This window comes from Passer domesticus, chromosome 8 (genome assembly GCF_036417665.1).
Source record: "Passer domesticus isolate bPasDom1 chromosome 8, bPasDom1.hap1, whole genome shotgun sequence".
NCBI classification, from domain to species: Eukaryota; Metazoa; Chordata; class Aves; order Passeriformes; family Passeridae; genus Passer; species Passer domesticus.
Window position 1 is genome coordinate 54,858,543 of NC_087481.1, and position 22,869 is coordinate 54,881,411.

The 22,869-nt window shown below is 41.7% G+C and overlaps 1 protein-coding gene and 1 long non-coding RNA gene across 4 annotated transcripts in view; one reads left to right on the forward strand and one right to left on the reverse strand.

Moving 5' to 3' along the window:
- CPXM2 (carboxypeptidase X, M14 family member 2) overlaps positions 1-22,869 on the reverse strand; it is a 67,435-nt gene that overhangs the window by 10,291 nt on the left and 34,275 nt on the right. For both annotated transcript variants that reach the window (XM_064431535.1, XM_064431536.1), the window contains exons 4-10: positions 15,274-15,358; positions 14,825-14,975; positions 8,521-8,609; positions 5,723-5,846; positions 4,625-4,821; positions 3,602-3,781; positions 2,163-2,460 (exon numbers count right to left, since the gene is read on the reverse strand). In XM_064431535.1, coding sequence (XP_064287605.1) covers positions 2,163-2,460; positions 3,602-3,781; positions 4,625-4,821; positions 5,723-5,846; positions 8,521-8,609; positions 14,825-14,975; positions 15,274-15,358 — 1,124 coding nt within the window. The remainder of the gene's footprint in view (positions 1-2,162; positions 2,461-3,601; positions 3,782-4,624; positions 4,822-5,722; positions 5,847-8,520; positions 8,610-14,824; positions 14,976-15,273; positions 15,359-22,869) is intronic.
- On the forward strand, positions 10,821-14,509 carry LOC135306911 (uncharacterized). 2 transcript variants are annotated; one of them, XR_010367646.1, is made up of 4 exons: positions 10,821-10,844; positions 11,184-11,311; positions 12,819-13,007; positions 14,216-14,509. It is a non-coding gene; the product is annotated as an uncharacterized LOC135306911 (long non-coding RNA). The 2 variants fall into 2 exon arrangements; XR_010367645.1 differs by lacking the exon at positions 10,821-10,844 and having other exon boundaries at positions 11,013-11,311.

Here is a 22,869-nt window from a genome sequence, read left to right on the forward strand (position 1 = left end):
ATAGCAAAGATTAGCAGGCGTTGCATTCACCAAGTGCTTCTGCCCAAGAAGAGTTAAATCAAAATCCCTGTTCCTGTCCAATTAGCACAGAGCAGTAGTCAAGTATTTAATGAGCCCTCAGTGCCTTCTGGAAGCAGAGCAGGAGGATTATATAATACAGATGTTAAACTTTTCACTGTTGTTGATGGGGGAAACCTAAACATCAGCCAGTGGCATATGCTACTCTGCATAAATGTTCTTCCCCTCCACTTGAGAAACAGCCACAATTATTTTCCCCTCACATACTGTATAACATTCTGATTAATCTGCTGTGAAATGTTTTGCTATACACACCAATTGCTCAGTTTTAATACATGTATTTAAGAAAATGGCTTTGCGTTGCCAAGAGTGACTCTTTCCTACTGCCTGAACATGCAAATCCAGCCTCAAAAACACAGGAAATAAAATTAAATCAATCCCTTTTTTGCCTCTGTGCAGTTCATCCAGTGCAAAAACTTCATATGTAAAATTGCTGGAGAACTTGCATTCACTGCAGTCAAAATAATGTGCAGGAAATATCATGGCTGGGTTTTAAAGGCATGAGGACTGAAATGAAATTAGAACAATCCCATTTAAATTTTCCCATGGCATGAGCAGTGAGAAGTTTCTGTGCAGGACCACTGCAAGGAAGCAGATGGATGAGGAGGGGGCAGTTTCAAGGTGTGGTACAATGAGGAGATGCCACCCACACAAAAGGATGGGTGGGAGAGCTTCTGCAAGCACTTTTTTGGAGACTTTACCATCATGTAACAGAGCAGGACATTAATCATAATTAAAGCATCATCAAGAAATAAAGCAAATCAGATGAAACAAATCCAAAATGTAATTGGTCCTAAGAAATCAGCGTAATATTCAGCATCTATATTGTCCATCTTTACTAATGGAACTCAGTGTGACAGCTGTTAGTGACAAGGCCAATGTCATTTTTTCTGGATTGATTCATAATGATGTTTCTTGTAGCACTTAGGAAAATTAAATTCATAAATTAGATAATTAAGTGGTCAGGTTAGTTCTCAGAGAATGCTTTAGAATCTGCAGAAATGCATGGGTACTGTCAGACCTAAGAGTTCAAGATTTCCCCCCAAACTCACCCAAGACTTTTTAACCTCCTGAAAAAATATTTGAAAAGCTAATTCTTGACTGTTGCCTTTAAAAGCTGGCCAGCACCAACTCCACATGGGCCAACAGAAAAGCCATAAAAGCCATGTCCAAAATCCCAAAATGTTTATGCAGTGGAAGTACCTGCAAGTTCCAAACATGAGCCAGGTTCAGCTAAACCTGGGTTTCAGAGACACTGGCCTGCATCTGTTTGCCATCACTGCTGTTCCTGTTGTCAGCCCACTGGTGGCATATGCCCATCTCATATCCTAATTTCAGGGAATATGTTGCTTGACTGATGCACTTAGAAAACCACAAGGATTTTGAGCAAAGGCAAATGTGCCTAATGCTGTTAAAAATGGATTTCTAATTGGGCTTTCCTGGAAATCGAGGTTTTGGCCACACCACAGGCCATGGCTTCCCCTCTGTGCTGCTTAACAGGGTGACAGGCTTGGGTGTGTGGAGATTGATGCAGGCTGTGATTTATCCTGGCAGCAGGAAGGACTGTAGAGCCCATGCAAAATTTAAGTGTAAGGACGTCCAGGCGTTCTAGAAATAGGAGAGCAGCAGGCACACAGTAGCTTTTTATGGCAGCTCCCAGTGAATGTGAGTGAGGGCTGATCTGAGGCTGAGCTCAGTCAGCAGGAGGCTGCAATCAGGATTTCCTTATCTGAGAGCCACTGGAATCTCTCCCTGAAGCCCCTGCTTCAGCTCTGACACTGGCTGTGGCGCTTGGCAGCAGTTTTCTTCTTGTCACCTTGTGTGGGGGCTTGGCCTGGGTTGGTTTCTTCCTGACAAACCATCTTGAGTGCACAGGGCTCTTAAAGCTAATGTTCTGCATGTGCATTTTTGGAAAACTTGGCTGCAAAAGAAGCAGTCACCGGGTATTAATGACAGTAATGACATCTGGAAATATTCCTTTTAGAACACACATTTTACCACCACTGCTGCTGGAACCTACACCAGGCAGCGCTGGCTTTCCCCTAATTAGCAAGGAAACACTAATTGGAGCTTCCACCACTTACTTCCAGCCACGGTGTGCCACGAGGCTCCGTTCACAGTGCCATCCTCCTTCTGGAAGTCCTCAGTGTGGCAGGCTCTCCTCCTGGCATCCGTCATCAGGCGGTGCGTGGAGGCGTAGGAGTAGGCCAGCCAGCGGAACACGTGGTCGTCCGGGGTGGGCGTGTAATCCTGGGTCTTCCACATGGACCTCACCATGTCGTAGGGATAGGCCACCACCAGCTCTCCCCCCTGCAGGTTGCCACCCAGCACAAAAGGGATTTTTTCCATCCAGGCGATGATTGCCCGCGTCTCCACCGCCACCTGGGAGGAAAAGTGACAGCAGATCTGGTTCGGCGTGGAAATCACATTGTGCTGCTTCAAAGAGAGAGCAGGATCAGGAGTTCCTGAGCGTGAGGGGCCAGCAGAAGGGATGTGGGCAAGGAGAAGGCCTTCTTTAAATTATGGTGCTTGTCAGCCATCCCGGAGGTCACAGACATCCCGTAAGAACTAACAAAGCCTTCACATCAGTAATTTATGGACAGGAACATCTATGTGGAGTGAGGCCAAGAGCAGGAACTGACAGAGGTGTCAGGTGGTGACATTGCTTCCCCTCTTTGTTTACAAAATAAGGGATTGTAAATATAGAAATAAAGGACATAAATTAAAACACAGGAAGTTTCACCTCAAACGTGAGGATGAACTTTTCCATGAGGGTGGCAGAGTACTGGAACAGCTGCTCAGGGAGGTCATGGAGTCTCCCTCTCTGGAAACATTCCAAACTCACCTGCGTGTGTTCCTGTGTCACCTGCTCCAGGTGACCCTGCCTTGGATTGATCTCCAGAGGCCCCTTTAAACTGTAACTAATCCATGATTGTGTGATTTTAAAGTACTAAAAACTGCCACGGCAAAGCTGCTATTAATAGATGTCATTATAATTCAAAGGTCAGGCCAAAATAAGTTAAATTTCTGGCACTACAATCCAATAAACAACTTTAACAGAAGGCACAGCACTGGGTTTGCATATGCCTGATGATTCAAGGTAAGAATACATTTCAAGTAAGAGCAAGTAAGAAAATCCGAGGACAAATCTGTAAGTGAGTTTTCAAAGAGCTCATTTATGCCACAAAACTTGGGAGAAGCCAGATTCACATGGCTGAGCTCATGCTGTGCTTTTCCTTGTCTACCTTGCTGCCTAAAAGTTGGGGATTGAGTCCTCCAGGTTCTTGCAATAGCAGGAAAAGAAAATCCTCTAGGAAACAGTTTCTTCCTCAAGATCTGCCTCTAAATCCTGGGGGAAAATGGTGCTTTTGTGGTGCATTTTTATTTCCACTGACATAAAGGAAATTATTGACTTAGATCAGGTGTGGAACTTCACTCCCAGGTTATTAATTTCTTGAGAAATGTAAATCTCGCTCTCTCAGCACATCCCAGCCTTTGTGTCCCCTCTCCTGGCCTTACTCACAGTGGCATTTTCGGACAGGTACCAGTCAGGGATTGGGATGTGATGGTTTGGAACTTTTCTTTTACTCTTCTTCTGATCTTCTGACTCCCAGAGCAGAGAATTTAGGTCAGGGAAGTTATTGTTGATGTCAATGCCATCCTGAGTCCATCGTCCTAGAGACCAGCCCCCCAGTTCTGAACCCTTAAATTAAAAAAAAAAAAAAAAAAATAAAGAAAAAGAAAGAAAATTAAAAATTAATTTTTATTCAGAATCCAGAATCCTGGATTCACAGAAACCTGTGAGCCCATGTAGAATATTTGGGAATGTGCCAGAGGTAATTCTATACAGAAAAATGGAATATTAATTATTTAACTAACTGAATTAAATCATTGGTGCTTTTAAAACAAAATTGTATGGAATCTTGAATGAGGTGAAGGAAAACCCTTGAAAATTTACTTGAGGTTGGCCAAAATATATCTCTCAATGGAGACAGCAGACATTCCCTCCCATGACTATGATTTTGACTTTCCTGTTCCAGTCTCCTGCAGACAGCTCTGGAAGACTTTCCAGTGCATTTGACCAGCCCCTACAATTTTTCCTGGTGTCTGTCTTCATCCAGACTGAATTATTATGATGCCCAACACATCATGCTCTCCTTTAAGGCACACTATAAAATTTCAGCTGTGGAGGAATGCAAATTTTCACGTGCTGAACTTGGTTTCTCGTGAGAAACAGATTGCATGGATTTTCCATTTTCCATAATGTTCCCATGGCTCTGCACACCTCAGGATTGCTCTGGCAGTCTTTGTGACCCTCCTTTCATGTACATTTTCCTGTTAGCCAACATCACATCAAATACTGTTTCTTTCAGCTTTTTCACAAAACAAGATGGTTTGTGTTTACTTTGATGTGCCCATCTTTTCATTTTTAAGTTTCAATCGCTTACAAAATGTGATCTTTGAAGAAAATAAAGAGAACAGGGGCATTTTTGATTCATCTGCTGGAAAGAAAAGAATTCCTTGATGTGTTCATCATCCTAATTACCGCTTTGTAGGCCTTGTCATATCCATCAGGGTTCACTGAGGGCAGCAGGTGGATTCTGGTGTCCTGGATGAGGTGCACAATGCGTGGGTTCCCAGCCAGGTATTCCTGGCACATGAACTGCATTAGCAGAAGGATTAGCTCTCGTCCAAGCACTTCATTCCCATGAGCTCCTGCAATGTAGTGGAATTCTGGCTCCCCTGTAGGGAAAAAAGCACGGAGCAGAGTTGTAGTCAGAGCAGCAAATCAAATCTCTGTCAAATGGCATCGATGTCAATCAGCAACATTTCACTTAAGGAGTGAGAAGAAATGTCTCTGCTGCACAGATGAGAGGTGAAAATGTCACTTTGGAGAAATAAATTGCTTTCTGTTGCTATTTTAAAACTGGCTTATGTATTAGAGATATCTAAAGCCACTGTGTAAAACTTCTAGAACCCATATTTGATTAAACAGATCTTTAATTATACTCACAACTTCAGCATGTTAGAGGTAGATTTTAACAGTTTTGAAGGTCTAAAAGTCACATGAAAAATACTTTGCTACAAGAGAATTTTCCTAACAACCAATCTAAACACATTAGCAGGGTATTCATGGATACAGCAAAACACAAAATTCCTTTATTCCAACTGCTGTCCCAGGCACTATCACAGTGAGAAGAACCAAGGACTGAATGAGTTTCCGTGCTGAAGAATTATATCATGGTAGGAAATTGAACCCCAGACCTCATGAGTAAAAAATTATTTGGAGATTTGACCTGTCCCTGCTTGCAATGCATTAAGGTAAATTTCTATCCATAGCTACATCAATCCCATAACTAAAATCCATCCCCCAGTATTAAAGTTCATTTTTGTTTTATTACTGTGAAGAATGATCATTAAAGACTTTGATCCCACATTCAAAATGTCCTCTATTTGTGCTCACTCTCCCCTTCCCAATTTAGAAATACAGCACTGAGGTTCCTCCCACATACATTTGAAATCTTTGCTGCCATAAATATAATTCCATCAGTGATAATTAGTGCAGATACGGAGAAAGAGGAGGGGGAAAAAAGCCAAATCCTAACACCCCTTCAACAGATTTAGTTAAGATTAAAATCCTAACCAACTTCGTGTTCTCCTGGGTTGTCAGAAATCTCAACTGCATACAGCTTCAGTCCTTGGTTGCTTTTTCCAATATTGTAAATTCTTGTGATATTTGGGCACATTTTATTCACAGTTTTCATCAGCTGCCAACAAAAAAAGAGAAAAAGAAGAATATATTTAGACAATGCAGCATCAAAATAGATCCACAATGAATTGGTTCATTCTAAATTGGATGTGGCACCAACTCTTCATTTACTTATCTGATTACTTTTTAGTTATAAAAACTTTGTGTTTAGTTCATGAATTTATAGCTCTGCTATCTCATTTTTAAAACATTATGCTATGGAGAGTAATTAAAATAATGGGGAGTGATTAAAACAACCACACTCTGTGAGGCAGTACAAGATAAGGGACTTGAGGTGACCCAGGGTGTCAGTGCACAGAAATGCATTTATTTTGCATGCTACCACATTTCAATAGAAATATGAATTTTTCCACTCTGCCAGCAAGCAGAGATATTGCATTAAAAGCAGTTCTATTTTAGCTAAAGGCTAAACCCCTACTGTATAAATAATGTTACTGACTCAGACCTGTGTTTACTAATTTCTCTCCTCACACCTTCTGCAAATTGAAGCAAACTGAGCTGGCTGATGTTTCCCTGCATCCATGCAGCTCCACAAGCTGAGGAATGGGGAATGTGAGCCTGTGTCTCAGGGCTCCTCTGAAACCCCTGACTCTGAAACTTCCACGTGCAGAAGCTTTCCTGACGTGCCTGGCACTCCAGTGCTCACAGGATACCAGAACATCAATTTAGAAAAGTGGTTGAAAGTATGGAAATGCTCATTAATAGTGAGAAAAATGCCCAGAACCAAGTTCAAAGTCCATTACATTCAGTGGAAATATTTGTATTGGCCTCAGCAAACTTCCCATCATCTCTTTAATTGCAAACATGTGATTATTTTCTGAGTCAAAGAACTTTTCCTGCATTAGAGCCTTTGTAGGAACATTTACTGTGACTCTTTTGGTAACATGTAGTGCAGTGGAGTTAATGGAAATACAATGCTGAAAATCAACATATTTCGTATTTGATCTTCTCATTCCCATTTCCTACAAATGGCACAATATTTCACCTATGATCTGGTTTGTTGTCTCAAAGACAAGTTTGAACTCATATATTGACATCAAACATGTGGCAGCTTCCTGTACCACATGAATATACACAAATATATACATAGAAATAAACAAATAAAAAATACTTTGGGCTGTAAAACAATCCTGCACACAAAACACACTGAGGGTTCCCATTGACTGGAATAGGAATATTGAATGCTCTTTTACAAGGAGAACACTGGAGCTGTAAATTTCATCTTCCTAACCAGAGAGTTCTATTAAAATAACCTGACACTGAGAAAATCCCTCCCTCTCACAAATACTTGACTTATGGCAATGCAATGTGATGCTTCCAAAACATGGCCCAGGGAACACCATCTCCTCCTCCTTCAGTATTGATAATAAATCAAAGAACAGCATTTTTCTAAGATGGTTTGTGGTGAAGCCATGAAAAGTGAAAATAATGCATATTTTGGAGGTTGGGGATGTTTTTGATTGTTGTTGGTTTTGTTTGTTTGTTTGTTTATTTTTAATAAGAAGTTTACTCTGAAAGTTATTATTCTATTTTGCACTGAAGTTTTGAGAATAGTTTTGGGAATATAAGACTTGTTGCAGTGCAACCCATAATATCCTGCCCATCAGCAATTAAAATCCAATTAGCTCCAAAAAAATTAACTATTTTGACACAGAAGAAAACAGCTATTGGGAGAGCACACAGTTTACAAATCTCAACCACAGTTAGAGATTTTCTATTGGTATGAAGAGTGCAAAAACACTCTGGTTTAAAGCTGTGGGTTTTTTTCCCCAAGATATTTCTAACCTGACCAACCTGTCTTTCTGCAACGACAACATAAATACATTTTATTTTATTTTTCCTGACAGTAATTATGCCAATTGAGTTCCTACTCATCTAATCTTTGTGCTAAGAAATATAGGCCATGAAATCTCTACCAAAATAAACGTGTGACTCAGTACACAATTGCTCAATAAAACCCAGTGGTGATTCATGCAGTATAAATACACTGAAAATCCAGCACACAGCAAGTGATTCACACACATCAAGTCCAAACATATTATCTTTATATTTGAAGAGAAAGTGGGCAGAAATATTTCTTCAGGACAAACCCACACTTGTGTCTGTGGTGATATGAAGCAAGATTAAAAACAATAACAAAACCAAGAACTTGTCTGAAGTTATAGGAACAAAATTAACAACGTTGGTAGGTTTAAAATTGTACTAGCAGAGGTTTTTTTCTGGTGTTTCTGGTGAATTTTTGCTGATTTTCACAACTGTGAATATGGAATTGGACTCTAGAGTTTATTCTGATTATTCAAACCCACAGAAACAGATGAGAAAACTGATGGCGAAATCAGAGTCAAATGTAGAAGGAGAAATCACTGTGCCATTCACCACTCAAATACATATGGAAGAAAAAGAGTGGCACATTATATGAAAATACTTCCTCTGCCATAGAGTGTCACCACTTCCAGGTTAATTTATGTACAAATTAAGACTTTGGGACTTTATTGGACTGCTTCTTTTAATAGATGAAACCAGAGAAAATATTTTAAAAGCATATTGCAGACAGAGTTTAATAATATTTTTAAATGAAAGTAATATTTTAATTTTTGTGGAATTCAGATTCCACAGGGATAAAAAGCCTGCACCCATCCACCCTCCATTACACACCATCCTTCTCTGCCTACCTGCCTCATCTCCTTGTAGTTGTGATGCTTAAAGTCCAGATTATCAGTGGTTGTCATTTCATTTCTTCTGTGGTAATAATTGTTTGGGTCTGAGAAAAGAAAAAAATGAGTGTTCTCATGCTTAGGCATTTCAAATACAGAAGTGCTTTGGCACAATGCATGTAAGAAACGTGGAAATCTGAATTCCACTGTCCTGTGTGTACCTAAAACAGGTTTCAAAAACAAAACTCAGAAAAACAACTGATTTGAAATATTTCTAATCACTGCACAATCAATTCATACAGATCTAAACAAAAGCAAGGAGGCACCAGCTTTCCAGACAGCTCCTCTGCACAAAAACCCAAACTTCAACAGAAAAGCAGAAGGCAGCCTTAGGCTGCAGAGGAGGGAAAAAGTCATTGGGAAATGATGAGTCAGATGCAAGATAAAAGAGTGGAAGAAAAATCAAATCAGAGGAAAAAGCCACAGTAAATGCTTTGTGTCCACTTGATTAATTTACTATTGTAAGGAATTTTAGTTTTCCTGATGAGTATTTTCCAAGTCCATGCACTGATTGCAAAACATGGAAAGGAATAATTTGGCATATTAAGCATTCCTAATTGTCTTCCAAAAGAGATCCTGTGGAAGTCCAAGGTGTTTGTTACTAAAAAATTCCATATTCACTTATTTATGGGTATTATTTATAGTTTGTTAATTTTAAGTATCAAAGGAGGATATGTGGTTAGAGAAGAATCTTTTGTCTCCTTGACATTCTAGGCCCTTCACCTGGAAAAAAACCCAGAAACAAACAGGTCAAGACTGTTATGGCTCAGCTTTGAAGTTCCTGATAAATGTGCTCCTAGCCTAATCTGTTATGATTTATTTTCAGAGACAAACAAGTCTATTTGGAAAACATCAGACACATTCCTTAACTTGCCACATCTGGGATGTCTGGAATTTTGAGTAATCATTTGTCAAGCCAGTGGCTGTCAGGCTTCTATGAAAAATTGTTTCCCTTCACACAAAATCATCTTCATTGGTTTCAAATTATTGGGGGAAAAGCGAAATATGAAAAAGCCTAAATATCATCCTGTCTTATTGCAACAAAAAAATACATTGTCCCTAGAGAAAAAAATGGTTTTAAACAGTATCACCTGTCAGCTGTGACTTTTTTAGTGGGGAAAAAAAAGAACAATTCTGAGTAGGAAAAATATGTAGTTACCATCCCACAGCAACAAATCCTCACTGAAATTATGGAAAACTCACAACAGTGCAAAATACTTTATAACATTTTTAAGTTTCATATTTCCGTATTTCGTATTTAGTGGTATAAAAACCACAAAATATTCCCATAAAATTCTAAATTTTGGGGTATCTTTTGCACTATTTAAGTTATTTATGAAATGAAACATGCAAGTCCCATTAAGCTTCCCAGTAACATGACCCATCCTTGTCTCCATTTCCATTTCCTAATCTACAGCAGAGATGCTGGAAGGTCAGTTGAAGGCTGCTCCATAAATATGACAGAAAAATGTCCAAAAAATCTTGTCTCATCAAAACCCATGTTAATTTGTAGAAATTACTCATTAATACACTGATGAGAAATGGAAATCATAAAGAAAACCCCCACTTCTTCTCAAAAGAGACAATGTGTTCAATGCCCCACAGAATATCTTCATCACTGAAAAAATACCTCCACGTTGTAAAAATATAAAAATAAACGTCATAAAACTGCCAGGATGTTGAAAGTTTTCTGTATCCCCATGAGCCAAAATATACAGCAACCGATTTTTTTCCCTGATACTTTAATCCCATGCCTTTCAAAGCCTGGCTCTTTTTCCATACATCAAACACTAATATCATGGGAATGATTGTGAATGCTGTAGAGTTGGAGGAAACTTAAAAAAGCTGTGCAGTGAGAATGATGGTATCTCTGGCCCTTCCTCAACAACAGAGCTCAATTTGACAGTTCCCTGGGGAATTAACACTCATACTTTGCCAGGCTCTGCTGCAGCCTGCTGGGATCGCTGGATTTCTGCTGCAGCAGGAATACAGATTAGAACATTAAAAACTAAAATGTAGAAAGGCAAACAAGGCTCGCACACAGCTGGATGGGTCCACTTTGGCAAATTTTTTTAAAAATAAAACTGAGAATGAGAGACTGAAAAGCTCAAATCACAGAAGAGTTATAAGAGAAATATACTGATTTATTCACAGAAATTCTGGAGAAAGTCTCTCTTTCTTCCACGGAGAAAAAATCCTGCAAAACTGTGGTACTCATGTTTATACAGAGGGATATATTAGCTTTTTCCTGCCACTACTCTGTCTGTACATCACCAGTAGAGGTAATGAAATTTGCTGGTAGAAGCACCTTGTGCACTTCATCCTTCTATTCTTGTAAAGATGGACAAGTGACTAAAGCTGTTAAATAACAGATTCATAGGAACACAGAATGGTCTGGTTTGGAAGGGACCTTAAATCCCATCCATGCCACCCCCGCCATGGCCTTGGGCACTGCCAGGGATCCAGGGGCAGCCACAGCTGCTCTGGGCACCCTGTGCCAGGGCCTGCCCACCCTCACAGGGAACAATTCCTTCCCAAAATCCCATCTAACCCTGTCCTCTGCCATCAGGAAGCCATTCCCTTGTCCTGACACTCCAGGCCCTTGTCCATCTTTTTTGTAGCTTCCCTCAGGCCCTGGAAGGCCACAGTTACATCACCCCAAGGCCTTCTCCTCTCCAGGCTGGACAATCCCAGTTCCCTCAGCTTTTCCTCACAGCAGAACTGCTCCATCCCTCTGATCATCTCTGAGGTCTGCAACAGCTCTATGCCCTTCTGATGCCTCAGATTCTAACATTTCTATTTTTCACATTCTGTGCTGCTTTAGTGTGTGGGTCTGGGTTCACATCAGGGGATGGTGAGCTCTGCACACAGAGCAGGGAGACAAAACAATTCCTGCTCCAGCTGGGCACCAAGGACAAATGATCCCAATCTCAGCCCAGGAGCACAAAGCCCGTGGGCTGCAGAGAGAGAAACAAGCAGGATGGGACTGCAGGGGCTGCAGTGGGATTGGACACTGAACTGCAATGTGCACATGGAGCAGAGCTGAGCCCAGGGAGAGACCCCGGCAGCGCTCGTGCATTTTGGGGCCATTTGGGTTCATCCTGGGGGCAGCCCTGGCTGGGCTCTGCTGCTGCCCAAGGTGGATCCATGGAGGAGATCCTTTGAGTAAATCCTTGCTTTATTCTTTAGCTCTGCTCAGCCTCTGTTCTAGGCCAGCCTTTGCAAGGCATCACTTCCTGAACTGGGGATCCCAAAACTCTGAGTGGGTTCATGCCCAACAACTTTGCAGCACGAGGGCTCTGAAAACTGCCCAGAAAAAGTACCAGAAAGGACCAGTTGCTTGGCAGTTGATGAAAAAAGGGCATTTTCACTTATTACAGCTCTACAGCACCTCAGCCAGTGAGGCCCTGATGCTTCCAGCGGGTTTCAGCTTCTCAGAATGCTGCTCCAAATATAGGGCATAAAGAAGGCAATCCAAGGGATTCAGAGAAGTTTTTAACAAAAAGAATATTCTGCTTTAAATCCCTTAGACTGCCTTAAAAACCCCAATGTGCCATTTCGCAAATGACTGGGTTTTTTTTTTAATTTCCATGCAATTTAAGTGAATTTGACTTGTCTTCACCAAATTGAACATCTCACAGACAGCACATGTGTAATCTTGAAATAAATCCGCTGGCAGCCACATCAGGTGATCCTAAGTTTTTTTCCACATGATCTATTTCATGGCAGCCTCATGAGCATTGCTCATGAGCATTAACATCACACAAGAAATCAGCAATGAAATAATATTTTTCAACTATAAACGGATTCTTTTCTCCTTTTATTCTCAGAAGTAGATGCTGGATTTAGAACTGCTGTTTACATGGACATTTGTAATGAAAGATACTTGCAAAAAGTCACATTTTTATCAAAAAATGAACAGAACTTTAGACTTGACCAGGTAGCCTGGCACTAAGAGAGAAGCAGTAAAAATAAGACTGAAGACACTGCAAAACACAGCACTCCATTACAGAGCTGTTAAAATACTTTTTTTATCTTGGGTTCAAACTAATGGCATGATCATGGTACCAGTGATAGTTTTCTATATAAGAACTATTAAAAATTAAATTCCATCACCAATTTATTCTGTTAAAATAATTGTCTCTTGCCTTGAAAACTCTGCAATATAAATAAATTCATGAAGAACTCAACTAATTTTCTCTCTCCAATTTCTGGGTGCTTTTGATCACATGCAATTTCATTTTGACCTTCCTTAGGTTTGAGAAAGAGAAGGCAAGGAAGGCACATCCATCCCTCTGAGGCAATTGCAAAAGACTGTATGTGTCAGCCTCCATCTATGTAAATACCAGCATTTTTGGAAAGTGGAGAGGGAATTAAATGTTTTTGGGTTTTATCCTCTTTTTGCCCTCTTTTTTGAGACATGGCAGCACTGATTGTTGTTACAGGTAAGATTTTCTGGCATCTTTCCTCCACAGAGAAATGTCTTTCTCTTGGTGAAACAGCAAATCCTTTCTGTTGCCCAAAGATAGCACTGACATAGTTGGACAACACAGCTTTTTTTATTTCTTTCTTTTTTTCAGAGCTACTGTAACGATCTAGAAAAGCTTGTTTGTCCACACTAGCCTAAGATACAACAAAAATGTATGTTATGGATAAGATATAAGCATTCCACTGATAAAAACTGCAATTATCTTATATAATTCTGCTTTAAGTTCATTCCAGTTGTCCAAATAGTGTTTTATCATGATTTATCCAATTTTTAGTGCATCTAGCACAGGCAGCAGGTTTTATAGACAGAGCCCTACCCACAGGAATGGTTCCAGCTGTCTTTAACCATTTCCATCTCATTCAGACAGTGCTAACCTAGAATATCAATCTTATTCACATTTTTTCTTTTTCTTTTATCCTTTCTCCTTATTCCTTTATTACCCTCCCTTGTGAACCTTCTTGATGGAAAGCAGATACAGAGCACAGACTGAATGCAAATGGTTTAATATATTCAGGGATTAATGAAGGCGTAAACCCTAAAATCACAAGTCTAGAAGACATGAAAAGAAATTCAGAGTTAAGAAAAATGGGTTTCTTTCCTTCCACCCTCCTTTAGTTGTTGGGGCATTTCCCTACATCCCGGGCTTTGGAAAGGCTAGAGGTATGTGTACTAACAGAGCTCCACCTCCTAACTTTGGTGAATTTAGGAAGATTGGTCATTTTTATGAAAAAAAAAAGCCTGTCAGAAAAGAAGAGCCCAGCCCTTGACTTCCAGTCCCACAGTCAATGCAGAGTGTTAGATCAGCACTGTCAAAGTCGCTGCTCCCACAGCCAAACCATCCAGATATTTAATTTGGAATAAGCAAAATGACACCGATAAAGGGTGAGGAATCCACTTAGAGGGAGCTGCAAAAACATGTCCCATCCTAGGGGAAGAAAACATGCATGGAAAAGCCTCTGGAACCTGAGGAACAGCTTTGTCCCGGGCACCTCGCGTGCGACGCGCAAAATGAGCAAGGAGAAAGAAATGCCAGCTCTTTCTGAGCTAAAAAGATGGGTCAGCACTTATCAAAACCTATTAGTTCTTCAGTCCAATTACATTTTGAATGAACACACCCCATTCCCATTGTGCTTCTCAATGAATGATTCTGGTATTTTCTTCCAGGAATATACTGAATCAGCCACTGCGGGCAATTAACTCAATAAATGACTACCAGGGGGATGCTCTGATGCTGTTTCCATGTGAATCCAAGATCTGTGAAAAGCTGGAAGAGCACTCGGCAGGACAGTGCTGAAAGTGGGGATGTGTTCCCAGATTCACCCACTGACACAGACCCATGAAGCTGAAGGGTAACAAATTCCAGCACAGCAAGCATAATCTGGCCCTGGTTGGGTGTAAAGCCAGTAAGAATCCAGGGTAAAAAACTGCTGCACTCAATAAAAATCACCTTTCCAAATACTGACACTTTTGCTTTTTTCATTTTAAGATGCAGTTTTAGGGGAGAGAAAGGGATCATGATAATTTACATACAAATTGCCCTAGAAAACAGTTAGATCACCTATGAAGTCTTGTTTTTTTAATAAAGGCACCTACAGATACTATGGCTTGCATATCAAAAGTTATCCTGATACTGTCTGTGGGCTGGGGCAGATATTTCTGTCTCTTTTTGCACAACCCTACTCACTAAAATATTATACCAAAAGCAAAGCTATCCAAAGGAAATGCAATTTTTGAGTCTTGCCACAGGCAACATGAATTAACAAAGGCTCTCACCTGGCAAGGGGCAGCCCAGGATTTCCAGTCTCATGCAGATGCTGCCCTCCTGGAACCAGGAGCGGGGGTTGATGCGGATGTAACGCGCCACCAGTGGCACCGGCAGCATGTTCAGCACTGGGATCTCCTTCTCGCTGTTCCCTTCAAAAATCTGGCCGGGCCAGACAGGGGGAAAGGGCAACGTCAGTGCTTCAAACTGTCCCGGAGTGGTTTTGGTAAGAGAAATGTAAAATCACCTTTCTGGTCCAGGCTGGTGGTGGCCTGGGCCAGAACTGCTCTTTGAGGATGGCAATGCCCCCATTCCCCCTGGGCAATTCTGATTCTGTACCTTGAGATTTGCTCTTAAAATCAATAGGACCACTGAGAGATGCTGCCACTGACTAATCCATGACCAGCCCCTGCTTTCCCACCTCTGCTCTTCCTCATAAAACATGTTTTGTTCTACTCACCACATCTCCAGATTCGTTCCTGACAGCAGTCCACGCGTGGCTGTCATTGCTCACCAACACTCGGTAAGAGGTCACCCAGTTACTCCTTGAAAAAGAGAATAAATAAGTTACTTTTCATAACTTAGAATGACTGCACATTATTTAATCTAATCAAGCTTATAAGGCTGCTAGCAGTGGAAATCCCATTTGGCAAAGTCATGCCAATCTGGATTCAACAGACTGTTCAAAAAGCCCAGCACATAGAAGCAAAATCCTGGTGAGATAATATTCTGGGATTCCAGGGGGTGAGAGACTTGCTGCTCTTCTCTCCTTTTATATGCAGAGTTTGAGATAAATGGCTTATCTAGAACAGATTTATGCAGTGTTCAAAGATCATCTTTTCAGCTGCAGAACATTTATTAGTTCTGCTGTTATTATCAGAGAGGATGGGAAAAAAGTAATAAATCCTCAAGGATGAAACATCTGTGAATTTCAACCAGCAAAATTTCCATTTCTTTCAATAGAAGAATAACTGGTGCCTGCAGTTATTCTTGTATTTATTAGCAAAAGATAGGGACAGAGAGACAATTGATCACAGGACTACTGCACTCCTACAACATCCTGATCAATCCCCAATAGGCTGATTTTTCTAATGTCATCTGATTTACAACAAAATCCCCTTTCATCTAAAAAAGTAAAATACTTCAGTTATGCCTCATCTGGATCCAGCTAAAGAAGAGTATGAGGAAATGTAAAACGCTGCTTCCTATGTTCTGGATTAAAGCTGTGGAGTTTCACACTGCTGGGGCATTACCTGTGGAAATGTGTGTACAGGGGTGGAGAGGGCTGGAGAAGGCAATGCCCAACTCTCCTCTCCTTTTTTTTTACTCAGAAAGGGCAGCAGTGATTTATTTTTCCCCTAACACCTGGTTTCAGTAGGCAGGGACTTGGAGGAGAGTTGAGGCTTGGAGGAACATTTGTACTGTGAAGTCAGTCCAGGATGATTAAATTCCATATTTATGTGCAACCAGCAGGGCTCTGGAGCTGCTCTTCTTCAGCACAGGTTCTCAGCTAAGCTACAGTCCCATGGCTGGGAGTGAAACCAGGGTTAGGAAAGCTCTTGGCACTGGAAAGAAGAACAGGGGACTTTGGGGCAGGTATTGGAGAAGCAGCAGAGCATAAAAAAATGGAGATCAGGAGTGCCTGGAAGGACAGACACACCTAAGAACTTTCCCTGTACAAATACAACTTTGAGTTGTTTTTTCTTTTAAAATCAGCTAGTAATAGCAAACTACCTATGAACACATGCACCCACACTGAACCCACTGTGCCTGTATTTAAAGGACAAATCAGCCTTTATGTGCTTACTAAAGAGAGTCAGGCTTTTAATGAAGACCAAAAAGGGACAAGGATGGAACAAGAGTAAAACCATCAGCCCCAGTTTAACCAAGCCTTGTACAAAACAGACAACTGAGCTTTTCCACACATCAAAAAAAACCCAAAACCCGAGGTAAATATTTAGTAGGATTTGGAAAATCACTTCTGGACCTTCTATACTAATGCCCCCAAAAGTTAAAAAATGAGATTTTGAAAAAAAAAACCCAACAAAACAGAACAAAAAAGCAACTGAACAAACCCAGCTCTGTTTTAGACACTAAACCAGTCCTTTGCAACTCTTTCACCAGCCTCCTTCAGTGAATAGATTTTGCCATTCATGTTAGATTAAATGGAAAAATCTTGACTATTGCCAAGCAGACAACTTTTTGTTATCGCAATGAAAAGAAGGGTACCTCTATCACTTGTAATGCACACAACTTTAGTATTTGGTAAACAACTGTAACAAGTGAGCAGCACTCTGAAAATCCTAATTGTCTGCCTTTTAGTGGAAGGGCTCCTGGGGTAGGAGATTTACTGCAGAGCTGAGAAGTGCCGTGCTGGCGTCTCTAAAATTTGGCTGTAAAATGATAAATGACACACAACAAAATAAACAGTGACTTCAGCATGCTGGATAAGTTTCTCCTGACTCTTGCAAAGAACTTTCTTCCCTCAGCTTCTCTCTTAAGTTGAAGAAGGGCTGATTTACTTCTCTCAAAAAAAGGAGTTGACAAGAGGGAAGGAGAGGGACTTGTGACAAGGACATGGAGTGCCAGGACAAGGGTAGTGGAAAAAAGTAGGTTTGGATCAGATATTGGGAAGAAATTCTTGGTTGTGAAGATGGTGAGGCCCTGGCACAGGGTGCCCAGAGCAGCTGGGGCTGCCCCTGGATCCCTGGCAGTGCCCAAGGCCAGGCTGGACATTGGGGCTGGAGCACCTGGGACAGGGGAAGGTGTCCCTGCCCACGGCAGGGGCTGGCATGAGATGAGCTTTAAGGTCCCATCCAACCCAAACCATTCTATAAAATGGCCAACAGCAAAAATCTAAAAGGAGGAAAATAGCTTTTTCTGAATTACTAGAAAAATATAAGCTTGAGAGCAAAACTCCTGGGTTTGAAGGAGGGTGCTGGTGGCACTGTACATATTCAATGCACATAAAATTATATTGGGCTTTTGCTGGTTTTTTGTTTTGTTTTTTTTCCCCTTACTCATTTTGTTGGGGGTTGCATGAGCTTTGCATAATTCTTTTGTTTTTTTTTTTTACAATTCTTCATCATCTCTCAAACTCAGGCTGAAGGACCAAAAGAGGCAACGCCACAAAGGAAATAACATCATTGCTTCTGAAGTATTACAGAGCTTTTTTCACTTCAACTGCACAGATCAAGTTGGGAGGGCAAACACAACACATCCATATTCATTGCTCAACATTTGCAGAAGAAATTCAGAGTACTAAAGTCACATAAAACCATGACTTTTGTAAGAAAATCATGGCATATACAGGATGTTTTAAAAGAACAAGATTGCTTTACTGGCATGAGAAAATGTTGCTGTCACAGTAACATTTCTAAGCTGGGACTTTCATTTAACATATTTTGATTTTCTCACTCCCTACCATTACAAAAGTTCAAACGTCTCCCAAAGGAAAACATATACAAGTAGTCCTGCACATTTTCCATCTTGAGTGGCAACAAGTAACGTGCTATGGAGAGGCAGAATGCAATTAAAATCCTAATGGGCTGCATCCAGTCTTGGACACTGGCAGGACAGAGGGACCTCAGAGGGTCATGGATGAGGTAAATCAGTGCAATGTATGAAGGTACACACCATGCACTATTCACTTTGTCTGCCTATGAGGAAAAAGGAGAATAAAAACATCACAGGGGATCAGATCCTTCTCTCACTGGCACTGCATGCAAAGCTGCCTCCAGGGGCTTAAATTTTTCCCCTTTTTTCCCCCAGTGCCATAATAAAACCAGCTCCTGATAATAATAAGAAGGCTCCTGTAAATTCAGACTCCCCTGAGAAATGGCACCTTCTCCTTTAAAGCCACATCCCCCATGCTGGGGAAGGGGAGCTCTGTGTGTGTTCTTGTAGTCAGAGGATCTGGAAAAAAACTAGCAAAGCCTAATGAGAGTCTTCAAATCCCAGACACTTCTACAGCTCCAGAGCAGACAAGAACACCCAACTCACTAAATCCTCCCAAGAGCTGCAGTCTTCCCACCTGTTTGTGGCACAGGAGGGCTGCTGACCCCAGGAAGCAGCTGGGTGTGTGGTGCTCCAAGAACAGCATTTCCCAGGATCCAGAAGTTCCAGAAACACCTGGTTTATTCATGTAGGCACAGAAATCTAAAGCTTTTTTGTGGCAATCCATCAGAGGAACACAGCAGCTGAAGCAAAGCCTTGTGCTAGGAGAATTGTTGGGGAATTTTGTCTGTGTGATCAGCTGGTGACACCAAGATCCATCTCCTCGGTTTGGGATTTGCAGACAGGGATTTCTGTCACATCCAATCTCTTTGGGGCCCATCAGCACTGAACAATAAAGCTGTCTAAGGAAGGCTGAGATAAAGCTGTAATGTTTTCCAAGACTCAGGATGTCCCTGCTGTTGTTTCAGAGAAGCTTTTCTGCTTTCACTATATAAAATCTCTCAAGACCTATCACTGCACTTCTAAGAGAAAAATACAGATTTTTTCTGGGTTTATAGAGCTGAGGAGACGAATTCCAGGGAAGTCCTAGGCCAGCATTCAAAAAAGAGTGCATTAATTACGGAGCTCTTTCTTGGCATAGGGCAAGGCAATGCAGAAGGCATTGTGTGACAATCCAGGAGTGTTTGAGGTTACCCCCAGCCCATCACCCTCTGCCACAAAGTCCCTGTTCCACCTCACAAATTTCCTCCATGCTGGAAAAAGATCACAAGGTACAGATTTGACAGGGAACCTTTGGATTCAGTTGCATCCCTTTAAAATAACCCCTTTTAAAATTTATGGCAGCCTTATCTCTTCAGAAACAGCCAATCTGAAAAATCTCAGCATCCACTGACAATATTAATGAATTCTTTTCAGAGATAGTAAATGCAAAAATCAAAATGTGATTCAAATTCACTTAATGTGGTGGATCTTTGAATTATTACTAATTATTTGATTTTTATCTGTAATGCACTGCCCTTAGACAAAGCTTATTTGAACACCTTCAATTTCAAATTCAGTCTTTTGTGATGCATGGAAATGTCCTGCTTTTTCATTTTCATCCAAAAAGAAAAGCTGCAGGATTAAATAACTTGCCCAGGGACAGAGAGCGTAAACCTGAATCAAAGCAGAGAATTAAAAGCAGATCTCCTACAGCTTTGGCAGGTTCCTGTCCCAGTAATCAGCTTTTCCTTATCTAACCACGGCATCAGCTACTGAGCAAAAAGATCATGGGCAGCACCACAACAATAAAACATCTTCCACCGTGCCTGCCCTGATACATTTTCCAGACTTTTCTCTGTGTGTGTTGAACCCAAGGCTGAATCCCAGCTGAGGAGAATGGGAAACAGAGGAGGGATGCCAGCAGGCAGTGGATCAGCTGGGAATTGGAATTGTTTGGGTTTATTCTCTTTGAGCAGCACCTGCTGCATGTCATATTTTCAGGCCAGGCTTCTCAATAATGGAAAGCTAACCAGCAACTAGTGAAATAACCTAAAGTTTTGATCCTCATCTCTGAGGGTGCTTTTCCACATCAAGGAAAGCCCAGGTGATTTCAGGCGCTGGTGAGCAGAAGCCAAGCCCAGAGTGGCAGAGATGGGCCACAAAGGAGCTTGAAGGGATGGAGCACCTTCCTGTCTGGAAAGGAGAGAACTGGGGCTGTTCAGCCTGCAGAAGGCTCTGCACTGGACCTTAGAGCAACTTCCAGGGCCTGAAGGGGCTCCAGGAGAGCTGGGGAGGGACTGGGACAAGGGATGGAGGGACAGGACACAGGAAATGGCTCCCACTGCCAGAGGGCAGGGCTGGATGGGATATTGGGAATTAGGAATTGTTCCCTGTGAGGAACTGGAATGGAATTCCCAAAGAAGCTGTGGCTGCCCCTGGATCCCTGGAAGTGTCCAAGGCCAGGCTGGATGGGGCCAGGATCCACCCAGGGATAGTGGAAGGTGCCTATGGCAGGGGGATTGCAGCAGGATGACTTTTAATGTCCCTTCTAACCAAAACTCTTCCATGATTCTCTGACATTCTTGGAATGAGAGCAGCAAACACCAGCAGAGCTTCCATGAGCAGCAGACCTGGCTCCAACTGAGCATTTTATTCTTCTGCTGTCAGGCCAACCTGATTTATCTGCAATAGAAACCCCTAAAATTAATATAAAATAGACCCAGTCAGGCAAATAAATGTGTACCCAGCAATAATAAATAAATTGCCACACCAAAACACTTGATATAGCAAAATCTCTATACCAAAAAAAATGCTGGACAAGCCTTATGCTAAATGATACTCATGCAACAGAATCAGCATGCTGGCAATTAAATGGCTTTCTACTTGAAAAATTAATTTGTACTCTCATGCAATTAAATGTAAAACCATTAATATTAATATTCCATAACAATATTTATGCTGATAAAATTTTAAATCACCCACTGCCAAACAGCTTCCAAATCAACCAAGTCAAAAAATGCCCAGGCAAACCACAGGTAGCCCAGCAAGTTTTGCAAACTAATTAAAATAAATATGATTTAGGAGATGAAGATTGACTAGCCAGCAAGGGTATTTTTTAATAATTGAAATCTTTGAATGTTTAATTTTTAAAATTGCTTCTAGCTGACTGAAATGAATGTACTGCTGTGAAATCCATCTCTTTGGAGGCCCAATGAAGAAAAGCTCCGAGCCAGAATTTCACTTGCTTGAAACTGAATTCAGCACAGATTTTTCAAATAAACAATAAACAGGAGTTGGGGTTGCAAATACCTTTCCAACCCAACATCTGCAACTTACAGCCAGGTTTTTACATTAATTTTATGACATTCTAGAAAATCTGGTGCCAGCTGTGGATGTTTCTTTTTTTGCTGTTCTACATTCAGCCAGTAATGCCTGAAGGTGCCAGGGTCAGAGACATCCTCTGCCCCAAACATTTTGGTCTTAAAACCCCTCATTTTGGGCCACTCTGCAATGAAATCTGTATGAATTCGAAATTCTTTCTGTACCAGATCCTCTCTATCTGCTGAACACAACCAAGCTGTGATGCCTTTTCTTCTGAACATCTTTTTGTGGTGTTCTTAATTATCCTTTTTTTTTTTTCTTGTGCCTACCTCACCTTTGTAAATCAGTCGTGTAATTGAGGAGAAAAATCCAGACTTTCCAGGCAATGCCTCACTTCATGAATGCTAAAATACAGGAAAATGAAAAGCCCTGAGAGTAACCAGCAAACAAACACTGCCACTTGTGTCCACAGCTGAGAGAATATTTACAGCAATGCTGAAGGCTCTCCCCCTTGGGCTGCCAAGCCCACAGAGAGGTGGCCAAGTGGCACTCAGAGAAGGGACACTGGTTTGGGAAGGGCACAAGTAGAGGGACAAGGAGCCTGATGACCCCAACACGACCTCCACCCAACCATTCTCATTGCACCAAGTCATCGTGCACGTGCCAGAGACACAAATGCAGCCTGTGATGAGTAAGGGTGAGTAATCAGCTGCAGCAGATGCCCAAATCCACTGGAAGTCTCCTTTTCCAAAAGAATTCGGCTCATTTGAGTTCAAGTTCCTTCCATAGAGGTTAAAAAGCTTTCCTTCCTCTTCTGAGCATCCCCACCATGCAGAGCAGGTTCTGTCCCCTCCTCAGCCCCCTCTGGGGGTGCAGAGTGACCAGGCAGGAGCTGTCCCTGGGGTGGCAGAGACCTGCTCCCTGCCACTGAGTGACAGAGGATCCCCGTGACAAATCAGAGCCACAACTACAGCATCAGCTCTGACATTTCTGTCAAACAAACTCGTGAAAGCATCAATCTGTCCCTGGGTGTGCTGTCAGCACCCCACCCACACAGGATCACCCCAGCTGGTCACTGAGGCAGCTCCCCAGTGGGGAGGGCTCATCAGGGTGACCAAAATCCTGGGCAGGGGGAAAGAACTGAGCTGGAAAATCAACAGGGCACAGGGGCTGAAACTAAACAAATAGATGGAGAGCCCTGGAGGTGCAGCTGCCAAAGGCTGGCTCATGGAAGCCCATGAGAAGGATTCACCAAGCCACGCCAAGAGAAAATCTAACTTATTGGGTAAACCCATCA